General features: G+C 48.3%; 1 protein-coding gene across 1 annotated transcript in view; it reads right to left on the bottom strand.

Annotated features, from left to right (window-relative positions):
- Positions 1 to 12539: 12539 nt before the first annotated feature.
- The window catches only part of LOC307129228 (rho GTPase-activating protein 6), a 67811-nt gene continuing 60350 nt past the window's right edge, over positions 12540 to 20000 (bottom strand). The window contains exons 10-13 of the mRNA XM_079821462.1: positions 18164 to 18261; positions 17680 to 17852; positions 15023 to 15103; positions 12540 to 13055 (exon numbers count right to left, since the gene is read on the bottom strand). Coding sequence (XP_079677588.1) covers positions 12763 to 13055; positions 15023 to 15103; positions 17680 to 17852; positions 18164 to 18261 — 645 coding nt within the window. The 3' untranslated portion in view covers positions 12540 to 12762. The remainder of the gene's footprint in view (positions 13056 to 15022; positions 15104 to 17679; positions 17853 to 18163; positions 18262 to 20000) is intronic.

The raw sequence follows: 20000 nt of genomic DNA, 5'->3' as shown, positions 1-20000 counted from the left end.
TGTCACAGATCTGCACCTAACAAACTCTACACATATGAGGAAACTCATGAGGATGAACAGCTTTGGGTCTCTGCAGAGTCAGTAAACTCAGGAACTCAAGAGCCGAATGAAAGTCTGACACATGGAAAGAAGAACATTTGCAGTTTTCCAGAGAAACATCTGTTGATGTGATGTCGAAGCACTCGAGGGAAGACGCCGTGTTCTCGTATAAAGCCTGCGATTGTTTCTGAGAGCAGATCGTGTTCAGATGGAAGATTCTCCTGTGAAACGCCTGTTTGATCAACCGCAGAACTAAAGACAGCTCACATCTCCTGAATATAACACACACTATATCGCCAAACATTGCACATGATCCCATTCTCCATCCGTAGGGTTTAATATGGAGCTCTACCAGCTCCAGCTCTTCTTTCCTCAAGGTTTAGGAGTGTGTTTATGGGGATTCTTCATTAGTGATGTTGGACGAGAAGGCCTGGCTCTCAGTCTCCGCTCTAATTCATCCCAAAGCTGTTCTATCGGGTTGAGGTCAGGACTCCAGTTCCTCCACCAAACTCCTCATCCATGTCTTTATGGAGACGCTTTGAGCACTGGTCATGCTGGGACAGGAAGGGGCCGTCCCCAAACTGGTCCCATAAAAATGGGAGCATGAAATTGTCCAAAATGTCTTGGGGAAGCATTAAAAGAATGGCTTTTTGAATTGTTTGCATTTATTTACAACACAACATAATCCAAACATAAATCACAAAGGACAAAAAGTGGGACAAAAATAAGGGACAATAGTGGTTCTTTATAAGTGTTAACGCCCCGTGTGAATGCAGCGTCACTCATAAAGACGGTGTTTGCCTCCATCTAGTGGTGTAATAATGAAACTGTCACTGAAGTCGACTATCACAATCACTAACGGACCCTTTCTCAACACCAAACACGGCATATTATTTATATAACATAATATTTATTAAACAATATTTAAATTAACAATTATAAAAGACAAAAGGAAATAAAACACAAATATAGCCTGTTCCCACAAAGTTGGGAGCATGAAATTGTCCAAAATGTCTTGGTGAAGCAGTAAGAGTTCCTTTCACTGGAACTAACCTCTGAAAAACAACCCCCACCCCATAATCCCCCCTCCACCAAACTTTACACTACACACAAGTCCCGTTCTCCTGGCAACCGCTAAACTCAGACTCGTCCATGGGATTGTCAGACAGAGAAGCGTGATTGGTCACTCAGAGAACACGTCTCCACTGCTCTAGAGTCCAGTGGTGGCGCGCTTTACCCCACTGCATCCCACGCTTTGCATTGCACTTGGTGATGTGCGGCTTGGATGAGCGGCTCGGCCATGGAAACCCATTCCATGAAGCTCTACACACTGTTCTTGAGCTCATCTGAAGGACACAGAAGTTTGGAGGTCTGGAGCTCTTGACACTGCAGAAAGTTGGCCACTTCTGTGACCCTCAGCATGCGCTGACCCGCTCTGTGACCTTCAGCATGCGATGACCCCGCTCTGTGACCCTCAGCATGTGCTGACCCCGCTCTGTGGCCCTCAGCATGCGATGACCCCGCTCTGTGACCCTCAGCATGCGCTGACCCCGCTCTGTGGCCCTCAGCATGCGCTGACCCCGCTCTGTGACCCTCAGCATGAGCTGACCCCGCTCTGTGACCCTCAGCATGAGCTGACCCCGCTCTGTGTCCCTCAGCATGAGCTGACCCCGCTCTGTGACCCTCAGCATGCGATGACCCCGCTCTGTGTCCCTCAGCATGAGCTGACCCCGCTCTGTGACCCTCAGCATGCGCTGACCCCGCTCTGTGACCCTCAGCATGAGCTGACCCCGCTCTGTGACCCTCAGCATGAGCTGACCCCGCTCTGTGACCCTCAGCATGCGATGACCCCGCTCTGTGTCCCTCAGCATGAGCTGACCCCGCTCTGTGGCCCTCAGCATGCGCTGACCCCGCTCTGTGACCCTCAGCATGTGCTGACCCCGCTCTGTGGCCCTCAGCATGCGCTGACCCCGCTCTGTGGCCCTCAGCATGCGCTGACCCCGCTCTGTGACCCTCAGCATGTGCTGACCCCGCTCTGTGGCCCTCAGCATGCGCTGACCCCGCTCTGTGACCCTCAGCATGCGATGACCCCGCTCTGTGGCCCTCAGCATGCGCTGACCCCGCTCTGTGACCCTCAGCATGCGCTGACCCCGCTCTGTGGCCCTCAGCATGCGCTGACCCCGCTCTGTGACCCTCAGCATGCGCTGACCCCGCTCTGTGACCCTCAGCATGCGCTGACCCCGCTCTGTGACCCTCAGCATGAGCTGACCCCACTCTGTGACCCTCAGCATGAGCTGACCCCGCTCTGTGACCCTCAGCATGCGATGACCCCGCTCTGTGTCCCTCAGCATGAGCTGACCCCGCTCTGTGGCCCTCAGCATGCGCTGACCCCGCTCTGTGACCCTCAGCATGTGCTGACCCCGCTCTGTGGCCCTCAGCATGAGCTGACCCCACTCTGTGACCCTCAGCATGAGCTGACCCCGCTCTGTGACCCTCAGCATGCGATGACCCCGCTCTGTGTCCCTCAGCATGAGCTGACCCCACTCTGTGACCCTCAGCATGAGCTGACCCCGCTCTGTGACCCTCAGCATGAGCTGACCCCGCTCTGTGACCCTCAGCATGCGATGACCCCGCTCTGTGTCCCTCAGCATGAGCTGACCCCGCTCTGTGACCCTCAGCATGAGCTGACCCCGCTCTGTGACCCTCAGCATGCGATGACCCCGCTCTGTGACCCTCAGCATGCGCTGACCCCGCTCTGTGACCCTCAGCATGCGCTGACCCCGCTCTGTGGCCCTCAGCATGCGCTGACCCCGCTCTGTGGCCCTCAGCATGCGCTGACCCCGCTCTGTGGCCCTCAGCATGCGCTGACCCCGCTCTGTGACCCTCAGCATGTGCTGACCCCGCTCTGTGGCCCTCAGCATGCGCTGACCCCGCTCTGTGACCCTCAGCATGCGCTGACCCCGCTCTGTGACCCTCAGCATGCGCTGACCCCGCTCTGTGGCCCTCAGCATGCGCTGACCCCGCTCTGTGACCCTCAGCATGTGCTGACCCCGCTCTGTGGCCCTCAGCATGCGCTGACCCCGCTCTGTGGCCCTCAGCATGCGCTGACCCCGCTCTGTGACCCTCAGCATGCGCTGACCCCGCTCTGTGACCCTCAGCATGCGCTGACCCCGCTCTGTGACCCTCAGCATGCGCTGACCCCGCTCTGTGACCCTCAGCATGAGCTGACCCCACTCTGTGACCCTCAGCATGAGCTGACCCCGCTCTGTGACCCTCAGCATGCGATGACCCCGCTCTGTGTCCCTCAGCATGAGCTGACCCCGCTCTGTGGCCCTCAGCATGCGCTGACCCCGCTCTGTGACCCTCAGCATGTGCTGACCCCGCTCTGTGGCCCTCAGCATGAGCTGACCCCACTCTGTGACCCTCAGCATGAGCTGACCCCGCTCTGTGACCCTCAGCATGCGATGACCCCGCTCTGTGGCCCTCAGCATGCGCTGACCCCGCTCTGTGACCCTCAGCATGCGATGACCCCACTCTGTGGCCCTCAGCATGCGCTGACCCCGCTCTGTGACCCTCAGCATGCGCTGACCCCGCTCTGTGGCCCTCAGCATGCGCTGACCCCGCTCTGTGACCCTCAGCATGCGCTGACCCCGCTCTGTGACCCTCAGCATGCGCTGACCCCGCTCTGTGACCCTCAGCATGAGCTGACCCCACTCTGTGACCCTCAGCATGAGCTGACCCCGCTCTGTGACCCTCAGCATGAGCTGACCCCGCTCTGTGACCCTCAGCATGTGCTGATCCCGCTCTGTGGCCCTCAGCATGCGCTGACCCCGCTCTGTGGCCCTCAGCATGCGCTGACCCCGCTCTGTGACCCTCAGCATGCGCTGACCCCGCTCTGTGGCCCTCAGCATGCGCTGACCCCGCTCTGTGACCCTCAGCATGCGCTGACCCCGCTCTGTGACCCTCAGCATGCGCTGACCCCGCTCTGTGACCCTCAGCATGAGCTGACCCCACTCTGTGACCCTCAGCATGAGCTGACCCCGCTCTGTGACCCTCAGCATGCGATGACCCCGCTCTGTGTCCCTCAGCATGAGCTGACCCCGCTCTGTGGCCCTCAGCATGCGCTGACCCCGCTCTGTGACCCTCAGCATGCGCTGACCCCGCTCTGTGGCCCTCAGCATGAGCTGACCCCACTCTGTGACCCTCAGCATGAGCTGACCCCGCTCTGTGACCCTCAGCATGCGATGACCCCGCTCTGTGTCCCTCAGCATGAGCTGACCCCACTCTGTGACCCTCAGCATGAGCTGACCCCGCTCTGTGACCCTCAGCATGAGCTGACCCCGCTCTGTGACCCTCAGCATGCGATGACCCCGCTCTGTGTCCCTCAGCATGAGCTGACCCCGCTCTGTGACCCTCAGCATGCGCTGACCCCGCTCTGTGACCCTCAGCATGAGCTGACCCCGCTCTGTGACCCTCAGCATGCGATGACCCCGCTCTGTGACCCTCAGCATGCGCTGACCCCGCTCTGTGGCCCTCAGCATGAGCTGACCCCACTCTGTGACCCTCAGCATGAGCTGACCCCGCTCTGTGACCCTCAGCATGCGATGACCCCGCTCTGTGTCCCTCAGCATGAGCTGACCCCACTCTGTGAGCCTCAGCATGAGCTGACCCCGCTCTGTGACCCTCAGCATGAGCTGACCCCGCTCTGTGACCCTCAGCATGCGATGACCCCGCTCTGTGACCCTCAGCATGAGCTGACCCCGCTCTGTGACCCTCAGCATGCGCTGACCCCGCTCTGTGACCCTCAGCATGAGCTGACCCCACTCTGTGGCCCTCAGCATGCGCTGACCCCGCTCTGTGGCCCTCAGCATGAGCTGACCCCGCTCTGTGACCCTCAGCATGCGATGACCCCGCTCTGTGTCCCTCAGCATGAGCTGACCCCACTCTGTGACCCTCAGCATGAGCTGACCCCGCTCTGTGACCCTCAGCATGAGCTGACCCCGCTCTGTGACCCTCAGCATGAGCTGACCCCGCTCTGTGACCCTCAGCATGCGCTGACCCCGCTCTGTGACCCTCAGCATGAGCTGACCCCACTCTGTGGCCCTCAGCATGCGCTGACCCCGCTCTGTGGCCCTCAGCATGAGCTGACCCCGCTCTGTGACCCTCAGCATGCGATGACCCCGCTCTGTGACCCTCAGCATGAGCTGACCCCGCTCTGTGGCCCTCAGCATGCGATGACCCCGCTCTGTGACCCTCAGCATGTGCTGACCCCGCTCTGTGACCCTCAGCATGCGATGACCCCGCTCTGTGTCCCTCAGCATGAGCTGACCCCGCTCTGTGACCCTCAGCATGAGCTGACCCCGCTCTGTGACCCTCAGCATGCGATGACCCCGCTCTGTGACCCTCAGCATGCGCTGACCCCGCTCTGTGACCCTCAGCATGCGCTGACCCCGCTCTGTGGCCCTCAGCATGCGCTGACCCCGCTCTGTGACCCTCAGCATGTGCTGACCCCGCTCTGTGGCCCTCAGCATGCGCTGACCCCGCTCTGTGACCCTCAGCATGAGCTGACCCCGCTCTGTGACCCTCAGCATGCGATGACCCCGCTCTGTGACCCTCAGCATGTGCTGACCCCGCTCTGTGACCCTCAGCATGTGCTGACCCCGCTCTGTGACCCTCAGCATGCGCTGACCCCGCTCTGTGACCCTCAGCATGTGCTGACCCCGCTCTGTGACCCTCAGCATGAGCTGACCCCGCTCTGTGACCCTCAGCATGCGATGACCCCGCTCTGTGGCCCTCAGCATGCGCTGACCCCGCTCTGTGACCCTCAGCATGTGCTGACCCCGCTCTGTGGCCCTCAGCATGCGCTGACCCCGCTCTGTGACCCTCAGCATGAGCTGACCCCGCTCTGTGACCCTCAGCATGCGATGACCCCGCTCTGTGACCCTCAGCATGTGCTGACCCCGCTCTGTGACCCTCAGCATGTGCTGACCCCGCTCTGTGACCCTCAGCATGCGCTGACCCCGCTCTGTGACCCTCAGCATGTGCTGACCCCGCTCTGTGACCCTCAGCATGAGCTGACCCCGCTCTGTGACCCTCAGCATGCGATGACCCCGCTCTGTGACCCTCAGCATGTGCTGACCCCGCTCTGTGATTTCACTTTGTGGCTGAGCTGCTGTTGTTCCCAATCGCTTCCACTTTCTTATAATCCCACTAACAGTTGAGTGTGGAATATTTAGTAGAGAGGAAATTTTAAAGTTTGTCTCTCCTGTTCATAACTCCAGTGTAGATCAGCTGTACACACACACACACACACACACACACACACACACACACACACACACACACACACACACACACACACACACACACACACACACACACACACACACACACACACACACACACACACACCAGTGTAGATCAGCTGTTCTCTATGTGAATATATAGTGTGATTTATCATCATTCCTCCAGTCTTCAGAGTCACATGACCCTTCACTGATCATCTCATATGAGGATCTGATGATCAACACACATTTGGTAACGCCCACTTTTAATCATCTAATCAATTCCTGGTGTGTAAAGCGAGTCCCGCCCCAAACACTCTGGCCTGGGCGAGTTGAGACAGAGCCTCAGTCAGGAGGAGCAGCTGCTGCTCAGGCCCTCGTAAACCCAACACATGTTCCTGCAGGAAACACTCGCAGTTACTCACAATCCTGAGTGTCGAACAGAAAAGAGATGTTTGGAAACATGAAGAAAGTTCATAGAAATAGAAAACAATAGAAACGTCATTAAATATGACATACACTGAGCAGTAAAAACATCCTAATATTGTGTTGGTGACCCGTCGAGGCGTGGCCTCCACTGAAGCTGTGCTGTGGTGTCTGGCAGCAAGATGTTAGCAGCAGATCCTTTAAGTCCTGTAAGTTGCGAGGCGGGGCCTTGTTTGTTCAGCTCCTCCCACAGATGCTGGACTGGATTGAGATCTGGGGAATCTGGACTCAAACTCGCTGTGCTTTGAGTGACGGTTCTCAATAACAGAATCCGGGTTTCCACGTTTTCTCCACTGACTTTCCAAAACCTTTCCTCGACTTTTCCAGGCCTGGAAACTCTTCATTATTTCTCGGACCACAGTATGGATTATATTTTACATTTTTAAAGTCCACTCAAATTATATTTCATTTTCACATTGTAAATCACTCAGCACATCTAAACACACACACATGCGCACACACACACACGCTCGCACACACACACACGCTCGCACACACACACACGCTCGCACACACACACACACACGCTCGCACACACACACACGCTCGCACACGCACACACACACACGCACACACACACACGCACACACACACACACACACACACACACACACACACACACACACACACACACACACACACACACACACACACACACACACACACACACACACACACACACACACACACACACACACACACACACACACACACACACACACACACACACACACACACACACACACACACACACACACACAGACACACACAGACACACACACACACACACACTCAGTTGTTCTTGTGATAATGTGACACATTGTAACTCCAGCATCTGTGAATCTGTCTCCTGTGTCTCCCTCTAGTGGATCCTCTCATCAACTGACTCTGATCAAACCGCTCAAACACCATCAGCAGAATTATTATAATAAACCATAAAGCAGATTATTGGAGCGTTTGCTTCACAGGAAAACACAGTTTCAGCTGTTCTACTTCACAAAAATCCACACACCTGACGCAACATCTGTCAGTCATTCATAACCATAAACATCTGCAGAGAGAAGATGATGAAATATGAAGAATTAATAAACCAGATCTCTGGAATTCCTCCTGAAGATCCTCGTCCAGAGAGAATGTGTTTCTGTTGCTCATGGGAAACAATAAATCCAAAATAACACAAATACTTTTCCAGATATTAATTTTATTGTGTTTTAGAGCACAGATGTTTATGGTCAGAAACACGACCATAACCGGCACATCATCCGCATCAATGATTGAGCAGCAACACGTGTGTGTGTGTGTGTATGTTTTATAAAAAGCAACATAATCAACATTATATTTCTCTCGGCTGTACAAATACACAGAATATAAAATATGACACTCATAATAATACTAATAATGCATAAAGTGTGGCTCGTATGAAGGACGTGATTATTAAAGACACAAAGATAAAGTTTCCTCAGAGTGGTAACATAGAGTGGCTTATTTAATAAATAACATGAATAAATAAATACATCTGATATTGTAGCCCTCTCTGGCAGGAGATGAGGAATATGACTGTTCTCTGATGAAGTTATGATGACATGTTTTATGGAAATATGAGCATAAGCAGATCATCTGTATGAGAGAGAGTTCAGGGTTTCTCTGGTCTTCTTCCCACACGCCGAAACTTCCTCACCCCAGTAAAACCAGTGCTACTTACTGCTCTTCAATAATAGTTTTTCTTTTTAATTCTGTATTTTGAGATGATTTGATGGTATTTTTTTATATTTATGCAATAATTATGGTCTATTTTTGCCAATGAAAATCATAGATTTTTTTGTATTTTATTAAATATTTTTTTTTTAATTATTGCAGTATTTCAGGTTAAAATAGAGACTAGTCCTTCAAAATATATATTTTTTAATGCATTCCTCTTTTGAATTATTTAAGACCATGTGTGTGACCACTAGAGTCTCTCTGAAGAATTCACTAGTTCTCTTTTCAACACATTTAAATTATTATTTTTTTTTTTTTGATGGATTTGAATATATATTTTAAAAAATCTCAAAAAATGTATTATAAAGTTTTAGATATTTGTTTTGTTTGAAAAATATTTTTTTCTGTGAATTTGTGTTTTTGCAGATTTCTCATTCATTTCCTATGATGGTCATTTTTGACCGAAGAGCACAAGTGGGAGTATTTTTGTTTTACGACCAATCAGCATGCTCGAATCATGACCCCAATTATTGAGTGTTTACATCCCTAATGCTAGAAAAGTCACCAGTTTCATATCATTCAGATGAAGCTGTGATTTTTAAAAAATTCCAAATGTGGTTCATAGGTTCAGTTTTTCATAGGTGTGTGTGTGTGTGTGTGTGTGTGTGTGTGTGTGTGTGTGTGTGTGATGGGTAGGTTTAGGGGCAGGGGCAGTGTGTGTGTGTGTGTGTGTGTGTGTGTGTGTGTGTGTGTGTGTGTGTGTGTGTGTGTGTGTGCATGTGTGTGTGTGTGTGTGTGTGCGAGTGGATGTGTGTGTGCGTGTGTGTGTGCGTGCGTGCGCGTGTGTGTGTGTGTGTGTGAGTGGATGTGTGTGTGTGTGTGTGTGTGCGTGCGTGTGTGTGTGTGTGTGCATGTGTGTGTGTGATGGGCAGGTTTAGGGGCAGGGGCAGTGTGTGTGTGTGTGTGTGTGTGTGTGTGTGTGATGGGTAGATTTAGGGGCAGGGGCAGTGTGTGTGTGTGTGTGTGTGATGGGCAGGTTTAGGGGCAGGGGCAGTGTGTGTGTGTGTGTGTGTGTGTGTGATGGGCAGGTTTAGGGGCAGGGGCAGTGTGTGTGTGTGTGTGATGGGCAGGTTTAGGGGCAGGGGCAGTGTGTGTGTGTGTGTGTGTGTGATGGGCAGGTTTAGGGGCAGGGGCAGTGTGTGTGTGTGTGTGTGTGTGTGTGTGTGTGATGGGCAGGTTTAGGGGCAGGGGCAGTGTGTGTGTGTGTGTGTGTGATGGACAGGTTTAGGGGCAGGGGCAGTGTGTGTGTGTGTGTGTGTGTGTGTGTGTGTGTGATGGGCAGGTTTAGGGGCAGGGGCAGTGTGTGTGTGTGTGTGTGTGTGTGTGATGGGCAGGTTTAGGGGCAGGGGCAGTGTGTGTGTGTGTCTGTGTGTGTGTGTGTGTGTGTGTGTGTGTGTGTGTGTGTGTGTGTGTGTGTGTGTGTGTGTGTGTGTGTGTGTAGATTTAGGGGCAGGGGCAGTGTGTATGTGTGTGTGTGTAAGTATGTGTGTGTGTGTGTGTGTATAAGTATGTGTGTGTGTGTGTGTGTGTGTGTGTGTGTGTGTGTGTGTGTGTGTGTGTGTGAATATCACACTCTTGATGTTTTAGAGTGTCACTGCTGTGTATTTTTTTTCAGCATTGTGGCCGGTTTATAGATTGTACACACAAATATTCGGTGAGTTTTTGCAGATTTCTCATGCATTTCCTATGGGGATCATTTATGACCGAAGACAATGAACACAATTTTTTTTTTTTACGACCAACATGACCCCAATTTGTTTGTGTGTTTACATCCCTAATGCTAGAAAAGTCCCCAGTTTCATTTGATTCCGCTGAAGCTGTGATTTACCGTCTGAAAGCGGTCAGAGATGCAGAAGAGCAGAGTTAATCTCAGACTTCTGTTCCTCGATGGGCATCTGAACATCAGCTGATCCGGAGGATTTACAGGCATGAGAACAGCAGCCGCGTTTACATTACAGATGTGCGCAAAACGTTCGCGATATTTTCTAAAAGTCGATAAAACAATATTGCGAAATGATGGCGTTTCCATGAACTGATGTTATGCGACTAAAACTAAGTTTTCCTCTCGTGATCAGTCATTCCAAAAATTATGCCACGTATGAAAGAGACGCGCATGTGTGTGTGTGTGTGTGTTATCCAAGCACTGATGGCAAGGAAAGCCCTGTATACTTGAGTGGCACACATGAGGTGTGTGTGTGTGTGTGTGTGTGTGTGTGTGTGTGTTTCTCTCTCCTATCTGCTTCAAGCTCTTGATAAATTGTGCCGTTTTCTATGTATTGTCGTTTATGAGTTTAATAAAGAACTGTGTGTCGTCTTCTGTCCACACACACCATCATCTGTAGAGAATGATCCACTTTTACATTCGCAGGTGTGACGCATTGACACACACAGAGACGAGCGACATGTTTGATTTGATGGTGTAACTCAAAGTTTTACCACTTCGTTATTTTGGCTGGAATTTCGTTTGTTGGAAATATGAACTGAATTTAGAAATGCTTTTGAAATGAAAAACTTTGTGTTTAATAAACAAAATATATTTTTGAAATGAAGACGGCGTTTGGAGTGCAGAATAATCTGTTCCCTGAATCCACGACATTTGTTGTTATTGTGAGTGTACACTAATAACAGTCGACAGTTTATAGTTTATGATTATATCTGGATCTGATCTGTGATATATTGTGAGTTGTTTCCGCTGTCATAAAGCACATGAACAGTTTTATATTTAGTGGCTTCGGCTGAACTTTCAAATCGAATAAAATCAAAATAGAAAAATCAAAAAACTACATTTAATTTCAGTATGAATGATATGTTAATACAGACGGACGATTCCCAGAAACATTAATAATCAATGTTTCTAACGACGCCTATAGTAATTAAAAATATAAATGTGCACTACTGTTCAAAAGCGAATCTGCTCATAACTGAAATATTCCTCCAGTGTAGATCAGCTGTTCTCACACACACACACACACACACACACACACACACACACACACACACACACACACACACACACACACACACACACACACACACACACACACACACACACACACACACACACACACACACACACACACACACACACACACACACACACACACACACTCCAGTGTAGATCAGCTGTTCTCACACACACACACACACACACACACACACACACACACACACACACACACACACACACACACACACACACACACACACACACACACACACACACACACACACACACACACACACACACACACACACACACACACACACCAGTGTAGATCAGCTGTTCTCACACACACACACACACACACACACACACACACACACACACACACACACACCAGTGTAGATCAGCTGTTCTCACACACACACACACACACACACACACACACACACCAGTGTAGATCAGCTGTTCTCACACACACACACACACACACACACACACACACACACACACACACACACACACACACACACACACACACACACACTCCAGTGTAGATCAGCTGTTCACACACACACACACACACACACACACACACACACACTCCAGTGTAGATCAGCTGTTCACACACACACACACACACACACACACACACACACACACACACACTCCAGTGTAGATCAGCTGTTCACACACACACACACACACACACACACACACACACACTCCAGTGTAGATCAGCTGTTCACACACACACACACACACACACACACACACACTCCAGTGTAGATCAGCTGTTCTCACACACACACACACACACACACACACACACACACACACACCAGTGTAGATCAGCTGTTCTCTATGTGAATATATAGTGTGATTATCATCATTACTCCAGTCTTCAGAGTCACATGACCCTTCACTGATCATCTCATATGAGGATCTGATGCTCAACACACATTTATGATTATATTGTTTGCTATTGTCACATTATAAATGTCTTCACTGGCACTTTTGATGAGTTTAATGTGTCCTTGATCAACAAAAGCAGTAAGTTTTGAACAGTAGTGTCTTTAAAACATTTAAAATATGAATCCCAAATTTGATATAGTAGTTATCTGCTACGCGTCCTGTCAATCAAACTCTAAATCTCTGTAGATGTGAATGGAAACGTTGGCTCTTAAAGGGACGGCGTTCTCAGTGTTAGTGATTGTCCATTTCCCGTGATGTTTGTGTCTCTGAGCAGGTTTTTCACACCATGGTCTCTGGAAGTGTGTCTATAGTGTCTGATGACAACAGCTGCCATATCTGCCACTTCTCTGGGTGTGGCTCCGCACTGAAGCTCTTTGGCCCCGCCCCCTGACCGGCATGACAGGAAGTGACACGCGGCTGCAGGGAGCTGGCAGGAGTGGTCGCCTCTGATTGGTGGAGTGTGGTCCGGCGGCTCGCTGTGATTGGACGGGACGCTGGCGTCTCACACACACCGCTGTCGTCATCATAGAAGACGTCGGAGGAGATGCGTTTATACAGGAGTCCATCAGAACCTGAGGACACAAACTGATGATCCTCTAGAGTCCTGGCCCGTATTCATACAGAATCTACACACGCTTAAAATTAACTAAAAAATCCTAGCAAAGAAAAAAGTAACTCAGAAAGCATCTTAACCCTTAGAAGAGGTCTGAAGGTCAGATTTGTTAGGAGCACAGACGAGGACTTTGAGCAGTGGAGAAAATGGCAGAAAGAAGAAGAGAGAAGAAATGTGTTGCAGATGATGGAGGACAGTGAGTTAATCAGACGCTAGAGATTAGATTGTGTGTGTTTCACTAAACCCAACTTTCAAACCACCAATTAAATAGACACGCCAGCAATCAGTGAACTGGAAAGAGTGGAGCAATGTTTATAGTTCTAAGCCAATCAAATACCTTATAGGAAATGAACAGCATGGGAAATAATAAAAGGATTTATAGACATATATATAATGTGTGTGTGTGTGTGTGTGTGTGTGTGTGTGTGATGGGTAGGTTTAGGGGCAGGGGCAGTGTGTGTGTGTGTGTGTGTGTGTGTGTGTGATGGGTAGGTTTAGGGGCAGGGGCAGTGTGTGTGTGTGTGTGTGTGTGTGTGTGTGTGTGTGTGTGTGTGTGTGTGTGTGTGTGTGTGTGTGATGGGTAGGTTTAGGGGCAGGGGCAGTGTGTGTGTGTGTGTGTGTGATGGGTAGGTTTAGGGGCAGGGGCAGTGTGTGTGTGTGTGTGTGATGGGTAGGTTTAGGGGCAGGGGCAGTGTGTGTGTGTGTGTGTGTGTGTGTGTGTGTGTGTGTGTGTGTGTGTGTGTGTGTGTGCGCGATGGGTAGGTTTAGGGGCAGGGGCAGTGTGTGTGTGTGTGTGTGATGGGTAGGTTTAGGGGCAGGGGCAGTGTGTGTGTGTGTGTGTGTGTGTGTGTGTGTGATGGGTAGGTTTAGGGGCAGGGGCAGTGTGTGTGTGTGTGTGTGTGTGTGTGTGATGGGTAGGTTTAGGGGCAGGGGCAGTGTGTGTGTGTGTGTGTGTGATGGGTAGGTTTAGGGGCAGGGGCAGTGTGTGTGTGTGTGTGTGTGTGTGTGTGTGATGGGTAGGTTTAGGGGCAGGGGCAGTGTGTGTGTGTGTGTGTGTGTGTGTGTGTGTGTGTGTGTGTGTGTGTGTGTGATGGGTAGGTTTAGGGGCAGGGGCAGTGTGTGTGTGTGTGTGTGTGTGTGTGTGTGTGTGTGTGTGTGTGTGTGTGTGTGTGTGTGTGTGTGTGTGTGTGTGTGTGATGGGTAGGTTTAGGGGCAGGGGCAGTGTGTGTGTGTGTGTGTGTGTGTGTGTGTGTGTGTGTGTGTGTGAGTGTGTGTGTGAGTGTGTGATGGGTAGGTTTAGGGGCAGGGGCAGTGTGTGTGTGTGTGTGTGTGTGTGTGTGTGTGAGTGTGTGATGGGTAGGTTTAGGGGCAGGGGCAGTGTGTGTGTGTGTGTGTGTGTGTGATGGGTAGGTTTAGGGGCAGGGGCAGTGTGTGTGTGTGTGTGTGTTGGGTAGGTTTAGGGGCAGTGTAAGGGGATAGAATATACAGTTTATACAGTATAAAAACCATTACGCCTATGGAAAGTCCCCATAAAACATGAAAACCCAACATGTGTGTGTGTGTGTGTGTGTGTGTGTGTGTGAGTGAGAGAGAACGGTAAAATAGGACAATTTGTGCTTGTAATTTCAAAGTGAAGGCTTAGAATAGACCCTATACTTAAAAGCGCTCATTTTCCCCATTTTTGGACAACCAACCAATCACAGTCTTCAGAAGACGGTGTCATGCGTATCAACGGGTTAGCTCCGCCTCTTCACTGAGATAAGAGCTTTTGTATTCTCCTTGCTCAGAGTTGCTCTCAGATCGGTCCTGATTAGCTCTTAAGCTAAGACTCCTACGTAAAAGCTAAATTAGGAGTTTTCTGAGAGGACTTTATGAATACGGGCCCAGGAAGGTGTTTTATGATAATGTTCATGTGTTGTCCTGTACCTGTGAGGAGTTTGTCATGAAGTCCCGTCAGAAGAGTGTGTCGCGTTCTCCAGATCCGGGCCTGCTCATGCACCGTTTCCCCTGAGGAACAGAACACACTCATCACTAACACACACACGCACGCACGCACGTCACATAAGCGTCACATAACCGACTGACACTCGAACTGACATTTTGACATCATTTTGTTTTTGACATTAAAAATACACGAAAGAGCACAATTCACTTTTTTAAAAACATCTATATAGTTTTTATAACTTTGTATTTCTGTTTTAGTCAGTAGGCCATATCAGGTTAAGCTAAAGCTTCAAATACGTTTGTCTATTTTTTTAATTTCAGTTAACATTTATCTAATTTCAAGTAATGAAGATTGTTTTAATGTTTTTAGTGAACTATTATAACTCTGATACTTTATTGAATATGTGTCTAATACTGGTCTTTCCTCCTGAATATGAATTAAATGGGAATTAAATTAAACACAGTTTATTATGTAAGCAAAAACGAATATATAATGCGTGACTTTTAATGATAAACAAGCTGGAAATACACCAGGACTCTTATTTTGAAATCTCGCTATACTATTGCAGTTGCAGGAGCTCATTCAAGTTCAGGAGATAAAATATGCTTCATTACAACCGTCTAAAACATATTACTATATAAACATCATAAAGTAAACAGTTCTACTCTAATACTAGTTCTACTCGATCTTAGTGCTGCGTTTGATACTATAGATCATAAACTACTCTTAGATCGACTTCAAAATTACACTGGTGTTCAGGGACAGGCATTAAACTGGTTTAGATCGTACTTATCAGACCGCTACCATTTTGTCTGTCTAAATGGGGAAAAATCAAAGATAACGTCAGTAGACTATGGGGTGCCGCAAGGATCCGTGCTAGGCCCTCTGCTATTCTCAATATATATGCTGCCACTTGGTAATATTATAAGAAAACATGGAATTAATTTCCACTGTTATGCTGATGACACTCAATTATATATTTCATCACGACCGGATGAAAACGCTAAATTATCTAAACTGACAGCGTGTGTTGAAGATATTAAATACTGGATGACGTGTAATTTTCTTCTATTAAATTCAGATAAAACGGAGGTGTTACTTATTGGTCCAAAAAACTGCCCACAAAACCTCTCGCAATACAATTTTAACTTGGAAGGATGTCCTGTGACTTTATCCACTACAGTAAGAGACCTGGGTGTTATATTAGACCGCAACCTGACATTCGAAAATCATATTTCATATGTTACAAGAACGGCATTTTTCCATCTTAGAAACATTGCTAAGCTACGTAACATGCTATCTATTTCTGATGCAGAAAAGTTAGTTCATGCATTCATGACCTCGAGACTAGATTACTGTAATGCTTTATTAGCTGGTTGTCCTGCATCATCAATAAACAAGCTACAGTTAGTCCAAAACGCAGCTGCTAGAGTTCTTACTAGGTCAAGAAAATATGATCATATAACACCAATTTTATCATCTCTACACTGGTTACCTGTGAAGTTCTGTATCAATTACAAAGTATTGCTACTGACCTATAAAGCCCTAAATGGTTTAGCTCCAGTGTATCTAACGGATCTTCTATCGCCCTACAATCCATCGCGCTCTTTAAGATCACTAAACTCTAGGCTTCTGGTCATTCCTAGGATATCTAAGTCCACTAAAGGAGGGAGGGCTTTTTCACATTTAGCTCCTAAACTCTGGAATAGTCTTCCTGATATTGTTCGAGGTTCAGACTCGCTGTCCCAGTTTAAAACTAGATTAAAGACGCATCTCTTTAGCCAAGTATTCACATTATAATTATCTTTTTATACTACAGTTAAATCGGATCAAAAGCATTAATATAATATTCTGAACAGCAGCTACGCTAATTATTTCCCATCTGCTTTTCTGTTGTTATCTCGGGACACTAGTCCTGAGGTAAATAGTTCATCAGCTCCAGTTTGTATCCAGCCTCTGATGGAGACTTCAGATGCCCCGACACCTGTGATGAGACGACTCGACGCCTGTGAAGAGACGACTCAACGCCAGCGCTGTTATGGCCTAAATTAATACACGATTGATTAACTTTTTCGAACATTATTCTTTAACATTGTCTTTCTAACATTTTTACTGTACATCTATGAAATGCACTTTCTGTAAAGCTGCTTTGAAACAATGTGTATTGTGAAAAGCGCTATACAAATAAATTTGAATTGAATTGAATTGAATTAAACACTCATTATTCATCAGCATTAGATCATAAACACTGGTCTGGCATAAATGTGTGTTATTGATTGAGCCGCTCTGGAGCTGGATTGGGTGTGTGTGTGTGTGTGTGTGTGTGTGTTATTGATTGAGCCGCTCTGGAGCTGGATTGGGTGTGTGTGTGTGTGTGTGTGTGTGTGTGTGTGTGTGTGTGTGTGTGTGTGTGTGAGAGCCTGTAGATCGTGTGTTTTCCAGAGGTTAGATCAGTTCTGACCCATCTCTGCCCTAATCCACCCTCACTAACCTCACTATTCTCCTCTCGCTTTATCTGCTGACGAAAATGACAGTAGATTTTCGTCATAGTTTTTGTCATCCAACACTAGTTTTTATTTAGTTATCGTCTCGTTTTCGTCAGTGAAAAAAGGTTAAATGAACCCTGGTGTGAACTCACCGGAGTCGGCTCGTGAGGGCGCGAGGCAGAAGTTCACCGTGACGTTCCTCGTGAGAGCGTCCTGATCGTCTGTGAGCCCGCGATGCTCGTGTCCCGATGGATGAAACCACTGCGAGTGCACAGGAGAGTTGTTTTCGTACGGAGAGATCTCGCCACTGGAGCACTTCGACTCGCTGCAGGAGTTCAGAGGAATTATGGGAAAGATTGAGCGGTGTTCTTTGTTAATGTTATTGTTTGTTCAGAGTGCATTATTGTATTACTCTGTTCAGGTGTTTATGAGCATCTGACTGCACATATGATGCTCTTTATCACACACACACACACACACACACACACACACACACACACACACACACACACACACACACACACACACACACACACACACACACACACACACACACACACACACACACAAACAGGTCTTGGAGGACGGCTGTGTTGAGAACATGGTGTTTATACAGTACAACCCAAATTCACTTACTCACACTGTGGTGTTTTCCTCCTCATCAGATAATCCACCACATCACTGTCTGTGTCCAGCAGACTCAGCAGGACCTCGTTTTGCAGCTCCGCAGAGATCTGGAGGAGTCAGAGCGACATGATCAGGACCTGAAGACCACACAAACAACACCAGCAAACACTGACACTAAACAACACCGGCAAACACTGACACTAAACAACACCAGCAAACACTGACACTAAACAACACCGGCTAACACTGACACTAAACAACACCAGCAAACACTGACACTAAACAACACCAGCAAACACTGACACTAAACAACACCAGCAAACACTGACACTAAACAACACCAGCAAACACTGACACTAAACAACACCGGCAAACACTGACACTAAACAACACCGGCAAACACTGACACTAAACAACACCGGCAAACACTGACACTAAACAACACCAGCAAACACTGACACTAAACAACACCAGCAAACACTGACACTAAACAACACCAGCAAACACTGACACTAAACAACACCGGCAAACACTGACACTAAACAACACCAGCAAACACTGACACTAAACAACACCAGCAAACACTGACACTAAACAACACCAGCAAACACTGACACTAAACAACACCAGCAAACACTGACACCAAACAACACCAGCAAACACTGACACTAAACAACACCAGCAAACACTGACACTAAACAACACCAGCAAACACTGACACTAAACAACACCAGCAAACACTGACACTAAACAACACCAGCAAACACTGACACTAAACAACACCAGCAAACACTGACACTAAACAACACCGGCAAACACTGACACTAAACAACACCAGCAAACACTGACACTAAACAACACCGGCAAACACTGGACACTAAACAACACCAGCAAACACTGACACTAAACAACACCAGCAAACACTGACACTAAACAACACCAGCAAACACTGACACTAAACAACACCGGCATACACTGACACTAAACAACACCGGCAAACACTGACACTAAACAACACCAGCAAACACTGACACTAAACAACACCAGCAAACACTGACACTAAACAACACCAGCAAACACTGACACTAAACAACACCAGCAAACACTGACACTAAACAACACCAGCAAACACTGACACTAAACAACACCAGCAAACACTGACACTAAACAACACCAGCAAACACTGACACTAAACAACACCGGCAAACACTGACACTAAACAACACCGGCAAACACTGACACTAAACAACACCAGCAAACACTGACACTAAACAACACCAGCAAACACTGACACTAAACAACACCAGCAAACACTGACACTAAACAACACCGGCAAACACTGACACTAAACAACACCAGCAAACACTGACACTAAACAACACCAGCAAACACTGGACACTAAACAACACCGGCAAACACTGACACTAAACAACACCAGCAAACACTGACACTAAACAACACCAGCAAACACTGACACTAAACAACACCAGCAAACACTGGACACTAAACAACACCGGCAAACACTGACACTAAACAACACCGGCAAACACTGACACTAAACAACACCAGCAAACACTGACACTAAACAACACCAGCAAACACTGGACACTAAACAACACCGGCAAACACTGACACTAAACAACACCAGCAAACACTGACACTAAACAACACCGGCAAACACTGACACTAAACAACACCAGCAAACACTGACACTAAACAACACCAGCAAACACTGACACTAAACAACACCAGCAAACACTGACACTAAACAACACCGGCAAACACTGACACTAAACAACACCAGCAAACACTGACACTAAACAACACCAGCAAACACTGACACTAA

Source organism: Gobio gobio, assembly GCF_949357685.1.
Source record: "Gobio gobio genome assembly, chromosome: 7".
Taxonomy (NCBI): Eukaryota; Metazoa; Chordata; class Actinopteri; order Cypriniformes; family Gobionidae; genus Gobio; species Gobio gobio.
This window is presented reverse-complemented; position numbering and strand designations above follow the sequence as displayed.